Here is a 16845-nt window from a genome sequence, read left to right as displayed (position 1 = left end):
TTATCAGGAAAAATAAGAGGAAAAAATGTTTATTTAAATCCCAATCTAAAATAAAAATGAAACCAACAGTAAGTACTTTCAAGATTAAATTTCTATGTGAACCTTTTCCTAAGCAAAATCATAAAACGAAACTATAAAACTTTCATTATGTTGATCAGTCTAGTCATGAGCAGTGCATTTAGCTCTTGTAGCTTGAAAGATAGTAGAGAGCACACCATTCAGCCCCAACCAAGTTTACTAGAACCCTACACCCCAACACACTCCCCACCCCAGACACTACCCACCTGTCAAAGGATGCATTTCTCCATCTGCCTTCCACTGTCTCAATACTTGGAGCTAAGATGTCTCATTTTTTTTATAATATATTTTTATTTATTTCAGAGAGGAAGGGAGAGAGAAATAGAGATAGAAACATCAATGATGAGAGAGAATCATTGATCAGCTGCCCCTTGCACATCCCCTACTCGGGATCCAGCCGCAACCTGGGCATGTGTCCTGACCAGGAATCGAACCGTGACCTTCTGGTTCATAGGTCGATGCTCAACAACTGAGCCACACAGGCTGGGCCTAAGATGTCTCCTTAACTGAAGAAGAGAGTCTTTCAAAATGGAGAGTCACCAGTTTACCTACTATTAATTGTAGAAACAAAGAATAAGTATTACAGAAATTTTAACAAATGAACATGAATATTCTGTATTCATCTACTACCTATAACAGCTTTCTGGATCAACACATTTGAAACTGAGCCTGCATGGGATTTAAAAGCCTAAAAGAAAAAAAATTTAAATAAGTTTCTTTCCTACTCTGTGAATAAAGAGAAAGATGAATAATTCTAAAGTTTAAAACTTTCAGTTATGCTCTTTCAAATAAGTGTTAAAGCTAAAGAACCATATTTCTTTGGCTAATTTTGCTTAAAGAGCTTAAATATTAGCAATGGTTGTTCTTTTCTAAGACTTGTGTAAATAAAAAACAAAAGCTAACACCCACATCCACTTCCTAATTATTTCCACTGCCATCTGCTTAAATGAGCTAGAATGCCTTCAACCAGTGCCAGGCACATACTGAGAGCAGAAAATCACCCAGTCCTTGCCGCTGAGGGATGGGGTGGTTCTTCGGAGGGAGCTGGTGGGAAGCTGGGTACATTTATGTGTTTTCCTGGGGAGAGATCCTTAGTTTGCCTTGGGTTCCCAAAGAAACCTACCAAGTAGATAAGGTTCCCAGAACCTTCAGAACTTGCAAGCCCTGTTGCCCCATTTTTTTGTTGTTGGTTAATCCTCACCGGTGGATATTTTTCCATTGATTTTTAGAGAGAGTGGGAGGGGGAGAGACAGAGAGAGAGAAACATCAATGTGAGAGACACATCAAATGGTTGCCTCCACATGCACCCAGACCAGAGCCAGGGATCTAGCCTGCAACCGAGGTATGTGCCCTTGATAGGAATCAAACCCGCACCCTTTCAGTCTGCAGGCCGACGCTCTAGCCACTGAGCCAAACTGGCTAGGGCCCTGTTACCCCATTTAACCTTTCCCAGCCCACTGAGAGGGAGATCTTATTGTTTCCAGATAAGGAAAATGAGACTTAGTAAGGTGAGGTAACTTGCCCAAGATCATATTAAACTCAGTAAAAGAAGCCAATAAAATTCAAAGCCAGGGCTGTCAAATTCAAGAGCCTATGTTCTCTCCATTGCACCGCTCTCCTCACTTCATACATCGGCCTTGGAAAATGAAAGGTCAAAGTCAAAAAGATCCCTTACGCAGTTACAAAACATTTAAAAATACATAGCATGCTAGATATACCAATATAAACTTAGGAAAACAATGGGAAAAGCTCTACAATTTTTAGCAGTGATTAACTCAAATTTAGAGAGGTGAGGCAGAATTGATTCAGGGTACATTTACCTTTAAATAAGTTTAAGTGATTATTTACGGCACTGAGGTGGTGGTGTTTTTTTTAAAAAAAAGAAAGAAAACTTATTTGTGCCCTAAATTATCTCTAAAAATCTCTTCAAACCTATGTTTCTAATAATTTACCCTAAGAGTTTTCAACTACCAAACAGGAATGTGAGGACAAGACTGCATGCATGCTTGCCGGCCCAATGTGGCCCAGTGTGGGCAGAAGGCACAGGGAAATAGTGATGATAGCAAAGATACACGATACCTCTTTAGGATACCAGCTATTGGCCTTATTTAGTTTTATAAATATGAACCTCCCTCTTAAACATTTCCAGTATTTTAAGGGGCTTTTACATTTCCAAATATAAATTTTACAAACAAACCTGTTATAAAAATTACGTTTTCATGGGCTTTTTTATTTTTTAAATAGGTGGATGGAGTTGGGTTCATGTGCTTTTTAAATTAGAAAAGTGACTTTAGCTTTATGAGTCATTTACAATAGTTTATATACTAAAGCTATTTTAATCTTTCAAAGAATTATTCTGGATAGCAAAGTTTTCCACACAGCTAACACTTTATCAATCATTCATCTCAAAATTCTGTTTTAATCATTTTGGACCAGTCGTTAAAATATGTATTATATTATATAACTCAATGCCTCCTCAAATAGTAGCCTGGCTTTTTAAAAAAATATATTTTATTGATATTTTACAGAGAGGAAGGGAGAGGGATAGAGTTAGAAACATCGATCAGCTGCCTCCTGCACACCCCAAACTGGGGATGTGCCTGCAACCAAGGTACATGCCCTTGACCGGAATCGAACCTGGGACCTTTCAGTCTGCAGGCTGATACTCTATCCACTGAGCCTAACCAGTTAGGGTGGGCTTTTTTTTTTTTTTGAAAAAACCTATCTTTTTTTATTTGAGAGAGGAAGGGAGAGGGAAGGAGACATAGAAACATCAATGATGAGAGAATCATTTATCGGCTGCCTCCTGCATCCCCCCTTACTGGTGTTCGAGCCTGCAACCCAGGCATGTGCCCTTGACTGGGATCGAATGTTTGACCCTTCAGTCCACAGGTCCATGCTCTATCTACTGAGCCAAACCTGGTAGGCCAACAGTAGCCTGTTTTACTGTGTTAGAACAAAGGAATGAAATAAAAATAAAGGGTTTTTATTTTTAACAGATAAAATGATATATTACTGTGCACTAGCATGTAATTATATTCTGGTGTTTTTTAAGACAATAAATTCTTTTTTTTATATATTTTTTATTGATTTTTTACAGAGAGAAAGGGAGAGAGATAGTTAGAAACATCGATGAGAGAGAAACATCGATCAGCTGCCTCCTGCACATCTCCTACTGGGGATGTGCCCGCAACCCAGGTACATGCCCTTTGACCGGAATCAAACCTGGGACCTTTCAGTCCGCAGGCCGACGCTCTATCCACTGAGCCAAACCGGTTCCGGCATAAGACAATAAATTCTTAATATCTCAAAATATAAAGCCCCAAAGGTGAGATCTTACTTTTATTTTAGGCATGAAACACTTGAGACTTCCTAATTATATAGCGCCATCTTCAAAAACAGACCACACAGAGCCATATATGGGAATTTACTATATTAAAAATGGTGTCGTCCAGCCAGTCTGGTTCAGTGGTTGGGTGTCGGCTCATGAACCAGGAGGTCACGTTTCAATTCCCAGTCAGGGCACATGCCCTGGTTGCAGGCTCGATCTCCAGTATAGGGAGTGCAGGAGGCAGCCAATCAATGATTTTCTCTGTATGATTCCACTTACATGAAATACCTAAAGTAGTGAAATTCATAGAGAGAAAAAATAGAATGGTGGTTGCCAGGGACTGGGGCAGGGCAAATGGAGTAGCTGCAGTTTGGGAAGTTGAAAAAGTTCTGGAGTGTGCTGATGGTTGCACAACACTGTTAATGTGCTTAATGCCACTCAACTGTATGACTAAAAGTGGTTAAAATGGTAAATTTTATGATATGTATTTTACCACACATAATAAAGGAATAATGATGAAAATATTTTGGTTTAGAAGGTTCTTCAACCCTTTAGCAAATAAAGCCTACCTTTATTCTGGTCATCTGCCAGGGCTGACTAGCAGACCCTGAGCAACGAAAATATTCTGCTTGCTAGGATTACTGAATTATCCCATTAGCAAGATAAAGCAGTTGAGTCAATAATAATTGGGATGCCACACTGCTAACAACAAGTCCTAGGAATAGGAAAAAATAAGCCTATTCTCTTCTGAAAGCATGGTCTTGGGAAAGATGAAACAAGAAAAAGAAAACCCCACTTCTGATAAAACCTGGAGGCACTGATTCTTAAGCTATGGTCTGTGAACCCTTCCAGGTGGTCTGCAAGCTCAAAAATTATGTTCATAACAGTACTGAGATGTTATCTGTCTTTTTGGTGTTAACACTTGCACTGGTGATGCAAAAGCAGAAGTAACATTGTTGGCTCCTTGGCACAAATCAAGGCAGTGGCACCGATCTAATACTAAAAGTCATGTGGAAAAAGCAAGTTTTAATTTAAAATTTTAATTGAGGAAGCAATTAAAAATTATCAGTTTGTATTAAATCTCAGCTCTTGCATACACATCTTTCTAATTATGTGTCAAGACACAGAAAGTATACATAAGGCACTTCTACCACACACCAAAGAATGATGGCAATCTCAAGGAAAAGCACTAATGCAGCTTCTGAATTATGAGCCCAACTGGCAGCTTTTTGCATGGATTACCTTCTGTGTTTTGGGTTGGGTTTTTTTTTTTAAGGCAAACAGCGGTTGGCCCTAGCTGGTTTGGCTCAGTGAGTAGAGCATCAGCCTGCAGACTGAAGGGTCCCGGGTTCGATTCCGGCCAAGGGCACATACCCGGGTTGTGGGCTCAATCCCCAGGGTGGGGTGTGCAGGAGGCAGCCAATCAATGATTATCTCTCATCACTGATGTTTCTATCTCTCTCTTCCTCTCTGAAATCAATAAAAATATATTTAAAAAAAAAAAAAAAAAAGAGCCCTGACCGGTTTGGCTTAGTGGATAGAGCGTCGGCCTGCAGACTCGAGAGTCCCGGGTTCGATTCCAGTCAAGGGCATGTACCTTGGTTGCAGGCACATCCCCAGTGGGGAGTGTGCAGGAGGCAGCTGATCGATGTTTCTAATTCCCTATCCCTCTCCTTTCCTCTCTGTAAAAAAAATCAATAAAATATATTTAAAAAAAAAAAAAAGACAAACACTGGTTGTTTATTCATACTTGCCCATTTGGCCCTAATTTCCTCCAAACTATATGAAGCAAGCCTGTTAGTTCAAGGTAACTGACTGATGTTGTCAATGTAAAAATTGAGTTTTCAAAAAAATAATAATAAAAATTGAGTTTTCAAACAAAATTAAAAATGTTTAAAAACTATCTGCCACCACCCTTCCCAATACTTCAAAACACTTTTCTGATGAGATCAGTGGTGATAGTAACTAATGTGATAAAATGGTGCATGAGAAAAAACATCCAATCAAAATGCAAAACAGACCAATAGATTTTAATATAATAATACAAAAAGTTCCATAGGGTTTCAGATCCAACTAACCTTCAAGAACTACTACTTAGAAAAAGAAAAAAAAAACTACTTGCTGAGTTACAGTGTAGTATCAAAGAATTTCAAATTACCTAAAAAGACTATTAAAAATACTCTTCCCTGTGCCAACTACATATATGTGTGAGGCCAGACTGTCTCCATGTACTTCAACTAAAATGGCATATTGCCAAAAATTGAATGCAGAAGTAGATGTGAGAATTCAGCTGTCTTCTATTAAATCATTTATTAAAGAAATCTGTAAAAACTTAAAACAATGCCAGTCTCTCACCAACTTCTATTTCAGAAAATCAGTTACTTTCAATTTTAAAAAGCCATTTCTTATGTTAATGTGTGGAAGGCAGCTCTGACATAGCCCCTAAAAAATCCCACTGATCCTTCTGGGGTTCACAGCCTTGCATAATCCCCTCCCTTGCCTATGGGCTGGACCTAATAACTGGCTTTTAAAGGAGAATTTGTCCTAACCTGTGGGCCTCACCCCTTTGGCAGTCCAACGACCCTTTCACAGGGGTCGCCTAAGACCATCCTGCATATCAGATATTTACATTACGATTCATAACAGTAGCAACATTACAGTTATGAAGCAGCAACGAAAATAATTTTATGGTTGGGTCACATGAGGAACTGTATTTAAAGGACCAGAAGGTTGAGAACCACTGTTCCTAGCCTATTTGGCTCAGTGGATAGAGCATCAGCCTACTGACTGAAGGGTCCCAGGTTCAATTCAGCCAAGGGCACATACCTGGGTTGCAGGCTTGATCCTGAGTGTGGGGCATGCGGGAGGCAACCGATCAATAATTCTCTCTAATCATTGATGTTTCTCTTTCTCCCTCTGCCTTCCTCTCTGAAATCAATAAAAATATACTTAAAAAAAAAAAAAGAGAGAGAGAGAGAGAATTTGACCTGTTAGAGTGGTCATTACAATAAGACAATCAATAATAAATGTTGGGAGAGGTTGTGGCAAAAAGGGAACCCTCAATCACTGCTGGTGGGAATGTAGACTGGTACAACCACTATGGAAAGCAGTCTGGTGATTCTTCAAAAAATTAAGAATAGAGCTACCATACGACCCAGCAATCCCACTCCTGGGTATATATCCAAAAAACTCAAAATCATGTATTCTCAAAGATATACGCACTCCTATGTTTATTGCAGCATTGTTCACAGTGGCCAAGACATGAAAACAACCAAAGTGTGCCACAATAGAGGACTGGATAAAGATACGGTACATATACACAATGGCATACTACTCAGCCATAAGGATGAAACAGCACCATTTGCAACAACATGGATGGACCTTGAGAACATTATGCTAAGCAAAATAAGTCAGAAAAACCTAAGAACCATATGATTTCACTCAAATGTGGGATATAAAACTGAAACTCATGATCACAAACAGCAGTGTGATGGCTGCCAGAGGGAAGGGAGTGGGCGGATAAAAGGTTCCTAATACAAGGTGACAGGAGAAAATCTGACTTTGGGTGGTGGGCACAAAGTGCAATATACCGATCTTGTAACATAGAAACCCACACCTGAAACCGCTATGTTCATGTTGACCAATGTCACCCCAATCAATTAAAAACAATTTGGCAAAAATGAGGGATGTCATTTCTATGATTAAGTAACAAAGACTGAATCTTCCTTTCTCTCTTGTACTGACATTCTCTTGTTCGTTCTGATGAAGCCAGCAGCCATGTTGTGAGATGCCTATGGAAAAACCCATGTGGCCAAGAATCAAGGGGCCTCCAGCCAACAGCTCATGAGGAATTAAATCCTGGCAACGACTACATGAGTGAGCTAGAAAGTGGATCCTTCCCAGGGAAGCCTTCAGATCACTGCAGCCCATTAGACCCTGAAGAAGAAGACCCAACTAAGTCACACCCAGATTCCTAACCTACAGAAACTGAGGTCATAATGTTTCAAGCACTATGTTTTGGGGTGATGTGTTACACAGCAATAGATTATTACATCAGTTTTTAAAAAATAAATAATCACTTAAATTTTGTTTTAATTTCTAATATGGAAAATATTATTAGATATAATCCACATAAACAAAAGCTTCTTGGGGTTCTCAATACTTTTTAAGTATGCAAAAAGATCCTGAAACCAAAAAGTTTTAAGAACTGCTGCCCTGCCTGGCAGGCATGGCTCAGTGCTTGAGCGTCAACCTCTGAACCGGGAGGTCACAGTTCAACTCCCTCCTGGTCAGGGCACATGCCCAGGTTGTTGGCTCAATCCCCAGTGTGGGGCGTGCAGGAGGCAGTTGATCAATGATTCTCTCTCATCACTGATGTTTCTATCTCTCTCCCTCTTCCTTTCTGAAATCAATTTAAAAAACTGCGGCCCTGGTTGCGGTGGAACAGGAATAGAGAGAGATGAGAAGACCAGCTCAGTCAAAAGTTAAGGGGTCCATAACCAAGCAGATCCATCTCTATGGAATATGCCCTGGGACCAAGTGAGAGAACAAGAGAATGCCATGTCCTTCTTGCTCAATTATACCTAACAAATTGGCATCTTTCCCCCTTTTGGTTAAGTGATTAGTGTACCAACCAGTATAATTCACCTTGGGTAGTGAGGAACAATTGGTATACACCAATAATTTGTTTTCATTTTGCAAAAATTAGTACTCCTTTTACCTATCATCAATTTTTGCTCCCATTCAACAAGGAACACATTTTTATTTGCTATCCTCAAGAAATGTGTTAAGCCCTGGCTGGTGTGGCTCAGTTGGTTGGGCATCATCCAGTGCACAGAGGTTGCAGTTTCCATTCCCAGTCAGAACACATGCCCAGGTTGCGGGCTTGATCCCCAGTAGGGGGCGCGCAGGAGGCAGCCGATGAATGGTTCTCTCACTGATGTTTCTCTCTCCCTCTCCCTTCCACTCACTCTAAAAAACTAAATAAAAGTAAATCATAATCAAATATAGGAATCTGTTTTTAAAAAAAGAAATGTGTTATGAGAGCACAGGCAATATGGGTAAAAGCTGCTGTTGAATATATCACTCACTACCTCCTGTGTGGCCATACGGAGATCAACCTCTCAGTTTCCTTATCTCTAAACTAGGGGTATACAGTATCTACTTTCTAGAGTTGTAAGATTAGATATAATTAATATAAATTGCTAGAGTGCAGCAGAACTGTTACAGTAACATCTGAATAAGGATGCATTTGCAAACTATGCAAAATGCCTTCATTCTCACTTTTATTATGGCCAACATGTCAATCCACAAAATCCTTCAAGAACGTGCTTCTAAGCTACTGGCACATCTTCCTTACCAAACCATTCTATTTTGACCTTTCTGAGAGTAGGGAAAGAAGAAAAACAAAAAAGTAGTCGTTTAAAAATATTACTATGGCCCTAGCTGGTTTGGTTCAGTGGACAGAGCATCAGCCTGCGGACTGAAGGGTACCTGGTTCGATTCCGGTAAAGGGCACATGCCTGGGTTGCGAGCTCAATCCCCAGTAGGTGGTGTGCAGAAGGCAGCGGATCAATGATTCTCTCATCATTGATGTTTCTATTAAATACACACACACACACTAGAGTAGTGGTTCTCGACCTTCCTAATGCCGCGACCCTTTAATACAGTTCCTCATGTTGTGGTGACCCCCAACCATAAAATGATTTTCGTTGCTGCTTCATAACTGTAATGTTGCTACTGTTATGAATCGTAATGTAAATATCTGATATGCAGGATGGTCTTAGGTGACCCTGTGAAAGGGTCGTTTAACCCCCCCCAAGGGGTCGCAACCCACAGGTTAAGAACCACTGTACTAGAGGCCTGGTGCACAAAATTCGTGCACTGAGTGTGGGTGTGTGTGTGTGTGTGTGTGTGTGTGTGTCCCCTTAGCCCAGCCTGTGCCCTCTCACAGTCCAGGACCCCTTGGGCGATGTCTGACTGACGGCTTAGGCCCGCTCCCCACAGCAGTTGGGTATCCTTAGCGCTGCCACGGAGGTGGGAGAAGCTCCCGCCACTGCCATTGTGCTCACCAGCCATGAGCCCGGCTTCTGGCTGAGCAGCACTCCCCCTGTGGGAGCACACTGACCACCAGAGGGCAGCTCCTGCGTTGAGCATCTGCCCCTGGTGGTCAGTGCATGTCACTGCGACCGGTTGTTCTGCTGTTTGGTCGATTTACATATTAGCCCTTTATTATATAGGATTATATAGAATTACTCATGGCAGACTACACGGTGGAAAGTGGGAGATAATGGGGATCATTCTGGGGACATTTTAGAAATGTAACATAGAATGCAAATCAACACCCCAAGCAGTAAATGCTAATGATAGCACAGGAGGACAACCCTCGTCATTTTATATATCTTTTTCACTTAAGTAATACATTTAAGTAGTTATAGTACCGAGAATTTCAACTAGAAAATAAACTCAATCATAAAAATATACTCTCAATAGGGTGGTGAAGGCCTGGGGCAGTGTAGGGCGTGTAGGAGGAAAGAAGAGGTCAGTGGGGGGGAAAGGAGGACATACATAATACTTTCAACAATAGAGATGTAAACAAAAATACACACACACACTCTCTCTCTCTCAGGGTTCAAACCCTTAAAGGATCACCTGGCCTATTTTTATGCTTCTCTGAAAATGCTTGGGAAAAAATTAAACATCGCTAATTCTCAATGCTGATGAATACTATATTAAATTCATATACTACTTTACACATTTTAAGTACTGTCACATACTAAATAAAAGTTGCTAATAATCAGGTTAGAACCAAATAAGAAGGAATTGGGGGGGGCGGGGGTCAGGGGCAGGAAGGGGAGGAAGAGGCAAAGGGATTTCTTTGGGATATGAGGTTAAAACTTACTAGGAAAGTCCTGGCCAGTTTGGATCATGGATAGAGCGCCGGCCTGTGGACTGAAGGGTCCTGGGTTCAATTCCGGTTAAGGGCACATGCCTGGGTCAGAGGCGGCTAATCCATGATTCTCTCTCATCAATGATGTTTCTATCTCTCTCCCTCTCCCTTCCTCTCTGAAATCAATAAAAAGATTTTTTTTAAAAAAGAAAAAAAACTTACTAGGAAAGCAGCAACTGTCCATGCAGTGCAATGCATCAGTTACACTATCAATTACATCATGCATACCACCTCTAGGCCAACATCACCGTGTTATTTAAGCAAATTTTTTTGTGGGTTTTCCCCCCCCTGACTGAGCCTCAAATGATTTATCTATATACCTGGGGAAACCACCTACTCTGCAGAAGTGAGGAGATATTAGAATGCAAGCACTTTTAAAGTGCCTAGCACAGTGCAGGAAAACAGTGAGGCCTTGAATTTCTTCCCTTTGAAACACAACTCTCCGAAAGCGTAAAATCTGAACAGCATATCTATTGAAAAGAAATGTGTTATAATGGATCCTTCCTTAAACAATCACATGCACCCTGTGTGTTATGGCATCTGGATTTGATTCATGGATCCCTAAATGAAACTTCTCCAGTCAAAATCAATATAAATGACACACAGAATAACATATAAAACACCTTCAAGTCACATGATAAGTAAATGTGGCATATTCTGGTCTAAAACTATGGTAATACAGGACTGTGCTGTAGCTGGTCTGTTCTCATTACTGCTTTGCCTATTAGATTCACCTGAAAATGAAATTTACCACAGCTGGATGACAGAATTAAACAACAATGTTGTAAATAGAAGATCACTTTGAATCTTATTATTTCCTCTCCTGCCAGAAGAGTGGAAATTCATCACGACCACAACTAGAAAGAAAAACATGATAATAAAATGGTTGCTTCCTACCCCACCCATACTCTTGCCCCACCCTGAACTGATTTCTCCTCATTGAATCTATCACAGAGAGAGTCTGGGAAGGAAGAATACAAAGGTTGGAAGATGAGAAATGAGTAACAGCAAGAGAAATCAATCTTTCATATGTTCTCCCTTTCAAACCAAGTAAAATTCTGGCTCTGTGCTGAATGCATCACATCAACTCTTATTCTTCACAACAATCCTAAGTGGTAGGTACTGGCATCACCCCCTCTTCACAGATGATGCAACTAAGGCTTGGAAAGATTGAGAAACTTGCCCAAGGTTACACAGCTAGTAAGTGGCAGAGAGCCAAGAGTCCTGACTCCAAAATCCATACTATTTACCCACCACTACACTACTTATTACTGTAGTCTAGATGAAAGGGTATTTATTGGGTTCCAGACTCAGCTTCACCCCTGGGGCAAATCACTTAACCTTGCTGAGCAGTTGGTCATCTGCAAATGAGAACAATGACAAATGCCCAGCCTTCTCTAAAGCATCAAAGTGATGCTGAAAGAGTTAATGTGTGTGCAAATATGCCGTAAAAACTATAGGGCACTATGTAAAAGACTTTGTTAATTTGAGCCTCAGTTCCATATTATCTTTATCCTTCCAAGTGGTTTACTGATTGAAAAGTAAGTTTAACAGTAGTTAAATCATTTTTAACATTCCCAAGCAAAAATCTAGTAAAAAAAAATCAACCTCAGACATTCTGGAAAGGCCAAACTATAGAGACAGTAGAAATATTAGTGGTTGCTAGTGATTTGGGAGAAGGGAGGGGGGACAAATAGAGGACAATGAGACTATTCTGTATGATACTGTAATGGTGGATACATGTGTCAAAACTCAGAATGTACACCACCAATTAATGCTCAATTTTTTTGTAAACCTGAAACTGCTAAAAAAATAATTAAGTCTATTAATTTTTTAAGAATTCATCCTTATAAAAAAATTCTGCCCTACCTTGTTGGCTCAGTGAATAGAGCTTCAGCCTGCGGACGGGGCGGGTCCCAGGTTCTATTCTGGTCAAGGGCACATGCCCAGGTTGTGGGCTCGATATCCAGTGGGCAGTGTGCTGGAGGCAGCCGATAGATGATTCCCTCTCATCACTGATGTTTCTCTCTCTCTCTCCCTCTCCCTTCCTCTCTGAAATCAATAAAAATATATGGGGAGAAAAATTCTACATAAGGATTTAGGAAGTAATATGAATGAGCATGGTGTTCTAAAACATGCCTGAAATACTTAACAATGTACATCCCATCTTTTCAGACCAATGTTGTCCAGTAGAACTTGAAATGTACTATAATATTAACTTTAGGAGAAAATAGTTACTGCAAGAGTCATTCATCAAATGGATGTAGTTTTGAAACAATGCCACAATTAACCTAGAAGATCAAGAGTCACTACATAGATGGTTAAAACACCAGGAACCAATAAAGCATATCTCCAATTCTTTCTCACTTTAAGTCCCATAATGTAACCAAAGCAGGTCACTTTTCATTTTTTATTAGAATCTTTTTTATTCAGAGAAAAAAAACATTTTTTTTTTCCAACCACACACAGGAGGGGCATAGGTAGGGGGAGGTGTCTTCCATCCATCCCTGGCCCCCAGCCCATGTGGTTTTGACAGCAATAAGGGGTATAAGGTAATGGCCCAAAAAATTAAAATGGTATATATGGGTCACTTTTCTTTTAATTCCTTCACAGTTTTCAAAACAACCCAATTAGTTAAATATCACTTCTGCTTCCTGAAAAATAGGGCAGAGGTCAAGTTAGAATTACAAATATTTTTCAAGTCAGTGACACCAAGAAAATAAAAAATTAAGGGTCATAAGGAATTAACTTAAAAGTGACTTTTTTTTAAAAAATATATTTTATTGATTTTTTACAGAGAGGAAGGGAGAGAGATAGAGAGTTAGAAACATCGATGAGAGAGAAACATCGATCAGCTGCCTCCTGCACACCTCCCACTGGGGATGTGCCCGCAACCCAGGCACATGCCCTTGACCGGAATCGAACCTGGGACCCTTCAGTCCGCAGGCCGACGCTCTATCCACTGAGCCAAACCGGTTTCGGCTAAAAGTGACTTTTGAAGACATAAGATAGTCACTGATTTTTTTAAATAAAAATTCAAAAGCTAATATTTAACCATGTATTTCAATTTCATTTCATAGTCAATTGGAAATAAAAAGGAAAAAAAGATGCACAGGAAAGCATGAGTAGCCCTAGCTGGTTTGGCTCAGTGGATAGAGTGTTGGCCTGTAGACGACTAAAGGGTCCCAAGTTCAATTCCGATGAAGGGCACATGCCCGGGTTGCGGGCTCGATTCCCCCGTAGGAGGCATACAGGAGGCAGCTGATCGATGATTCTCTCTCATCATTGATGTTTCTAGCTCTTTCTCCCTCTCTCTTCCTGTCTGAAGTCAATAAAAATATTAAAAAAAGAAAAGCATGAACAAAGAAGGTATATGAAATAAGTAAACAAAAATGAGACAGTACAGACACAAATGACTACTCATATCCAGCTGTTAACCCGAGGGCTGCCTTAAAGAGTCATTACCTCTTATCCTGGTGGTTTAAAATGCTAGTTGATTAAACCTCTGTTCCTAATCCAGACTTTCTGTCCTTACCCCAGTGGCATGAAAGGGAACTTATGTCCTCAATTGCAGTGGCTTTTTATCAGAGTCCTCCCCTGGGAGACCTATGAAATCAAACACGGAGATTGGCTCTCTACCCTCAGGGAAAAAGTGAAGTGTCCAAAGTGACAGTGTTCAATCCCTAGAGTACATTCAGTTCACAGCTTCTTTTTCAGTCCTGCAAGTACTGGATCTTTCTTTTAGAGTACAAAGAAAGGGAGAGAAAGAGAGGTAATTGAGAAGTAGTAAAACTCTCATGCAGAGACATGAAAATACCTGACTTTAGAAAAAGGTCTCCAAAAGCTAATTCTTGACACACCAAACCTTTTTTCTCCTTCTTCAAGTTCATGAATCACACTAGAAAAACATTGTTTCATAATTTCACACAGGAGGGGTTTTTAAGAATACTCAAATGTATCATTAAGTTACAGCTAACTCTTGAACAACACGGTTTTGAACTGTGCAGGTCCACTTATACACGGATTTTTTTTTTTCAATAAATACCTGTACTGTTTTCCATCCCGGGTTGGGAGTCCATGGCTGCGGAGGGCCGACTGTATGCATTGATCTTCGCCATTTTATATAGGGGACTTGAGCATCCGCAGGATTTTGGTATCTGCGGGGTCCTGGAATCAAGCCCCCTCGGTACCGAGGGACAACTGTGTAGTTAAGTGTTGGGGTAGTCAAAAGTTATGCAGGGGAGGGTGCCCCTAACCCCACCCCCACATTGTTTAAGGGTCAACTGTAGTATTAAAGAGTCCTGAGTGACCAAGCCGGACTTCCAATGTTTCAAGATGTTTTTCACTGCAAGAAAATAGAGAGGGGGTTTCCACCTTTCCAGCCCCTTTCCCTGCAGTTCTCCATTCCTGGGCCCTGAAAGCCCTGTTTGCCATTCGTTGTGCAATCATTTTCAAACTCCACCCACTGACTCCAGAACAAGTGGAATTCTCCCACTCTGAAGGTCTCAATTTTCCTGTATCCAGGGAGACATTGAAAACTCCTTGACGTGAGTTAAGTAAGGCAAGGGGAACAGTCCAGCCTGTCTCCCAGATTAAGAGACCAAAGGACAGGGGCCAGAAGGCGCTCAAGTTTACGTTCACCAAAAAAGAAAATACATGTTAAAAAGAAAGAAAAGAAAGAGGGCAAAAGAAAAAAAATAGCAAGGGGGGGGGGGGCTGGATTAGGAAGACCAGCTATCACGCAATGCTGCTCCCAACTCTGCGGGACCCAGGTTCTCCAGCATCGCCTCCCTATCGCCGGGGCCACGTGCACCCATGTCCGCGGCGCCCAGAGACGACCCCGGAGCCTGGGTCCCGAGCCCCAACAGCCCCTCTGTACCCTCAACGCACGCCCGCTTAGTGTCGGGGAGCGCAGAGGGGCGGGGAATGGGGGCGCAGCGCAGACCCGGCTCCCGCGCGGTTATCTTGCTGCGCAACAGCCTTGTCCGCGCCTCTTGGACGCACCCCGCAGCGCTCCCTGCGCACCTGCCTCGCAAGAGGAGGGCAAACTGTGGCCCCAGGCAGCCCCCCGAGGGCGGCACCCAGTGCAGGGAGCGAGGGGAACACGCGGAGGGGATTGAGGGAGAGCACACCTGGCGCCCGCGGCCCAGAGGCGCCGGCCGCACGTGGCTGTCACACCTGGCGCGCCCCCGCCTCCTATCCCGGCCCCTTCTCACCAGGCTGCACCCCCTGCCCTCCCTCCTCACCTCCGCCGTGTGCCCCCAAATTTCAGTCTTCGCCCCCTCCCATCCCATCCATCTCGGTGGCATTTCCCCCACCACCACCGCCACCTGCTTCCACAGTCGTCACCCCCGCGAGGGAAGAGAGCCGGATGTTCGCCCTGTGGCTAAACGTAACTGGGGAGCGTGAAGAGGTGGACCCCGAAAAGCTAGCCCGAGCATTCCCCCAGCCCAGCACCAACGCGGGCGCCCCCAGACTGACCTTCTGCCTCGGGCTGCGTCGCCGTCCGCCCCGACCAGCCTCAGTCGCCTCCTCAGCGCCGCCGCCTCTTCCCCGCGCTACCTCTTCTACCCGCGTCGCCATGAGGTGACGGCAGCAGCGAAACTAGCGGCTCGACAAGGGACACGGAACCTCGTAGGGCCTCGCGCCCCGCCCCTGAACCTCCGCGGCCAATCGCCGTATGCCGTGTTCCCCATGTGACCGGAGGGGGTTGGCCCCCGAGGGGATGGAGCTAGATGGGGGTGGGGAGCATTGAGGCAGGGGCTGGGCTTCTGCAGGGCCGAAGGGCGAACGCAGGCCTTGTGAGTCTGCGCGAACGGAGAAAAGGACTCTGAAGCGGACTACAAGACCCAGCAGGCTACCCGGCTACAGCTCGCAAGCCTGGATCGGGATTGGGTCGTGATGCGGCGTCCTGAGACGCGGAAGTAGCCACCGTGCTGCGCGTGCAGCCTACTGGGAATTGTAGTTTTCTTGGGGGCGATGTACCGGTACCGGAAAGTTCTCTTTATTATCCTGCAGGAAAAGTTTAGAAATATCCCAGGGTTTGGGAGGGAGCGGGATCGGGGAGGCGTTTTTGTGTTTTTGTTTTTGTTGCTCTTCGGAATTGAGCCGGACTGATGTTAGGTTAAGGGGAAATACTTCGTGACTTTCAAGGCAGGAGAAATGTAATGGCTTTCAGAATTTGAGGTTTCTGGCTAGGACACCTGCTCAAGTCTGGCTGCTGCACCAGAGCTCTCAGCACCGAGTACCTGTCCTGAGCTCCTGCGGGGTGGGGACTGCGTCCTACTCACCGTGGCTAACCAGCCATGGGCATTTAATACATGTTGAATGTATCCTTTCTCCGAAACCGAATTTTTTAAACAAACTCGGATTGCTGAATCGATTTTTTTTTTTTTTCTATACGATTGGGGCGGGGTGGAGTTTTCTTCAGGAGTACTATGTATTTCCATCTGATGGAACCAGATCTCCAATAACGGAGCTTCTGAAA

General features: G+C 42.8%; 1 protein-coding gene across 2 annotated transcripts in view; it reads right to left on the bottom strand.

The window, feature by feature from the left end:
- The window catches only part of TXLNG (taxilin gamma), a gene marked incomplete at its 5' end in the record, with an annotated part of 53194 nt that extends 37238 nt beyond the window's left edge, over positions 1-15956 (bottom strand). Inside the window, one exon of one of the 2 annotated variants that reach the window (XM_081081878.1) lies at positions 15840-15956. In XM_081081878.1, coding sequence (XP_080938004.1) covers positions 15840-15941 — 102 coding nt within the window. The remainder of the gene's footprint in view (positions 1-15839) is intronic. The other variant, XM_081081877.1, reaches the window with a different exon arrangement.
- Between the last annotated feature and the right edge of the window lie 889 nt (positions 15957-16845).

This window comes from Myotis nattereri, assembly GCF_964212035.1.
Source record: "Myotis nattereri genome assembly, chromosome: X".
Classification (NCBI taxonomy): domain Eukaryota; kingdom Metazoa; phylum Chordata; class Mammalia; order Chiroptera; family Vespertilionidae; genus Myotis; species Myotis nattereri.
This window is presented reverse-complemented; position numbering and strand designations above follow the sequence as displayed.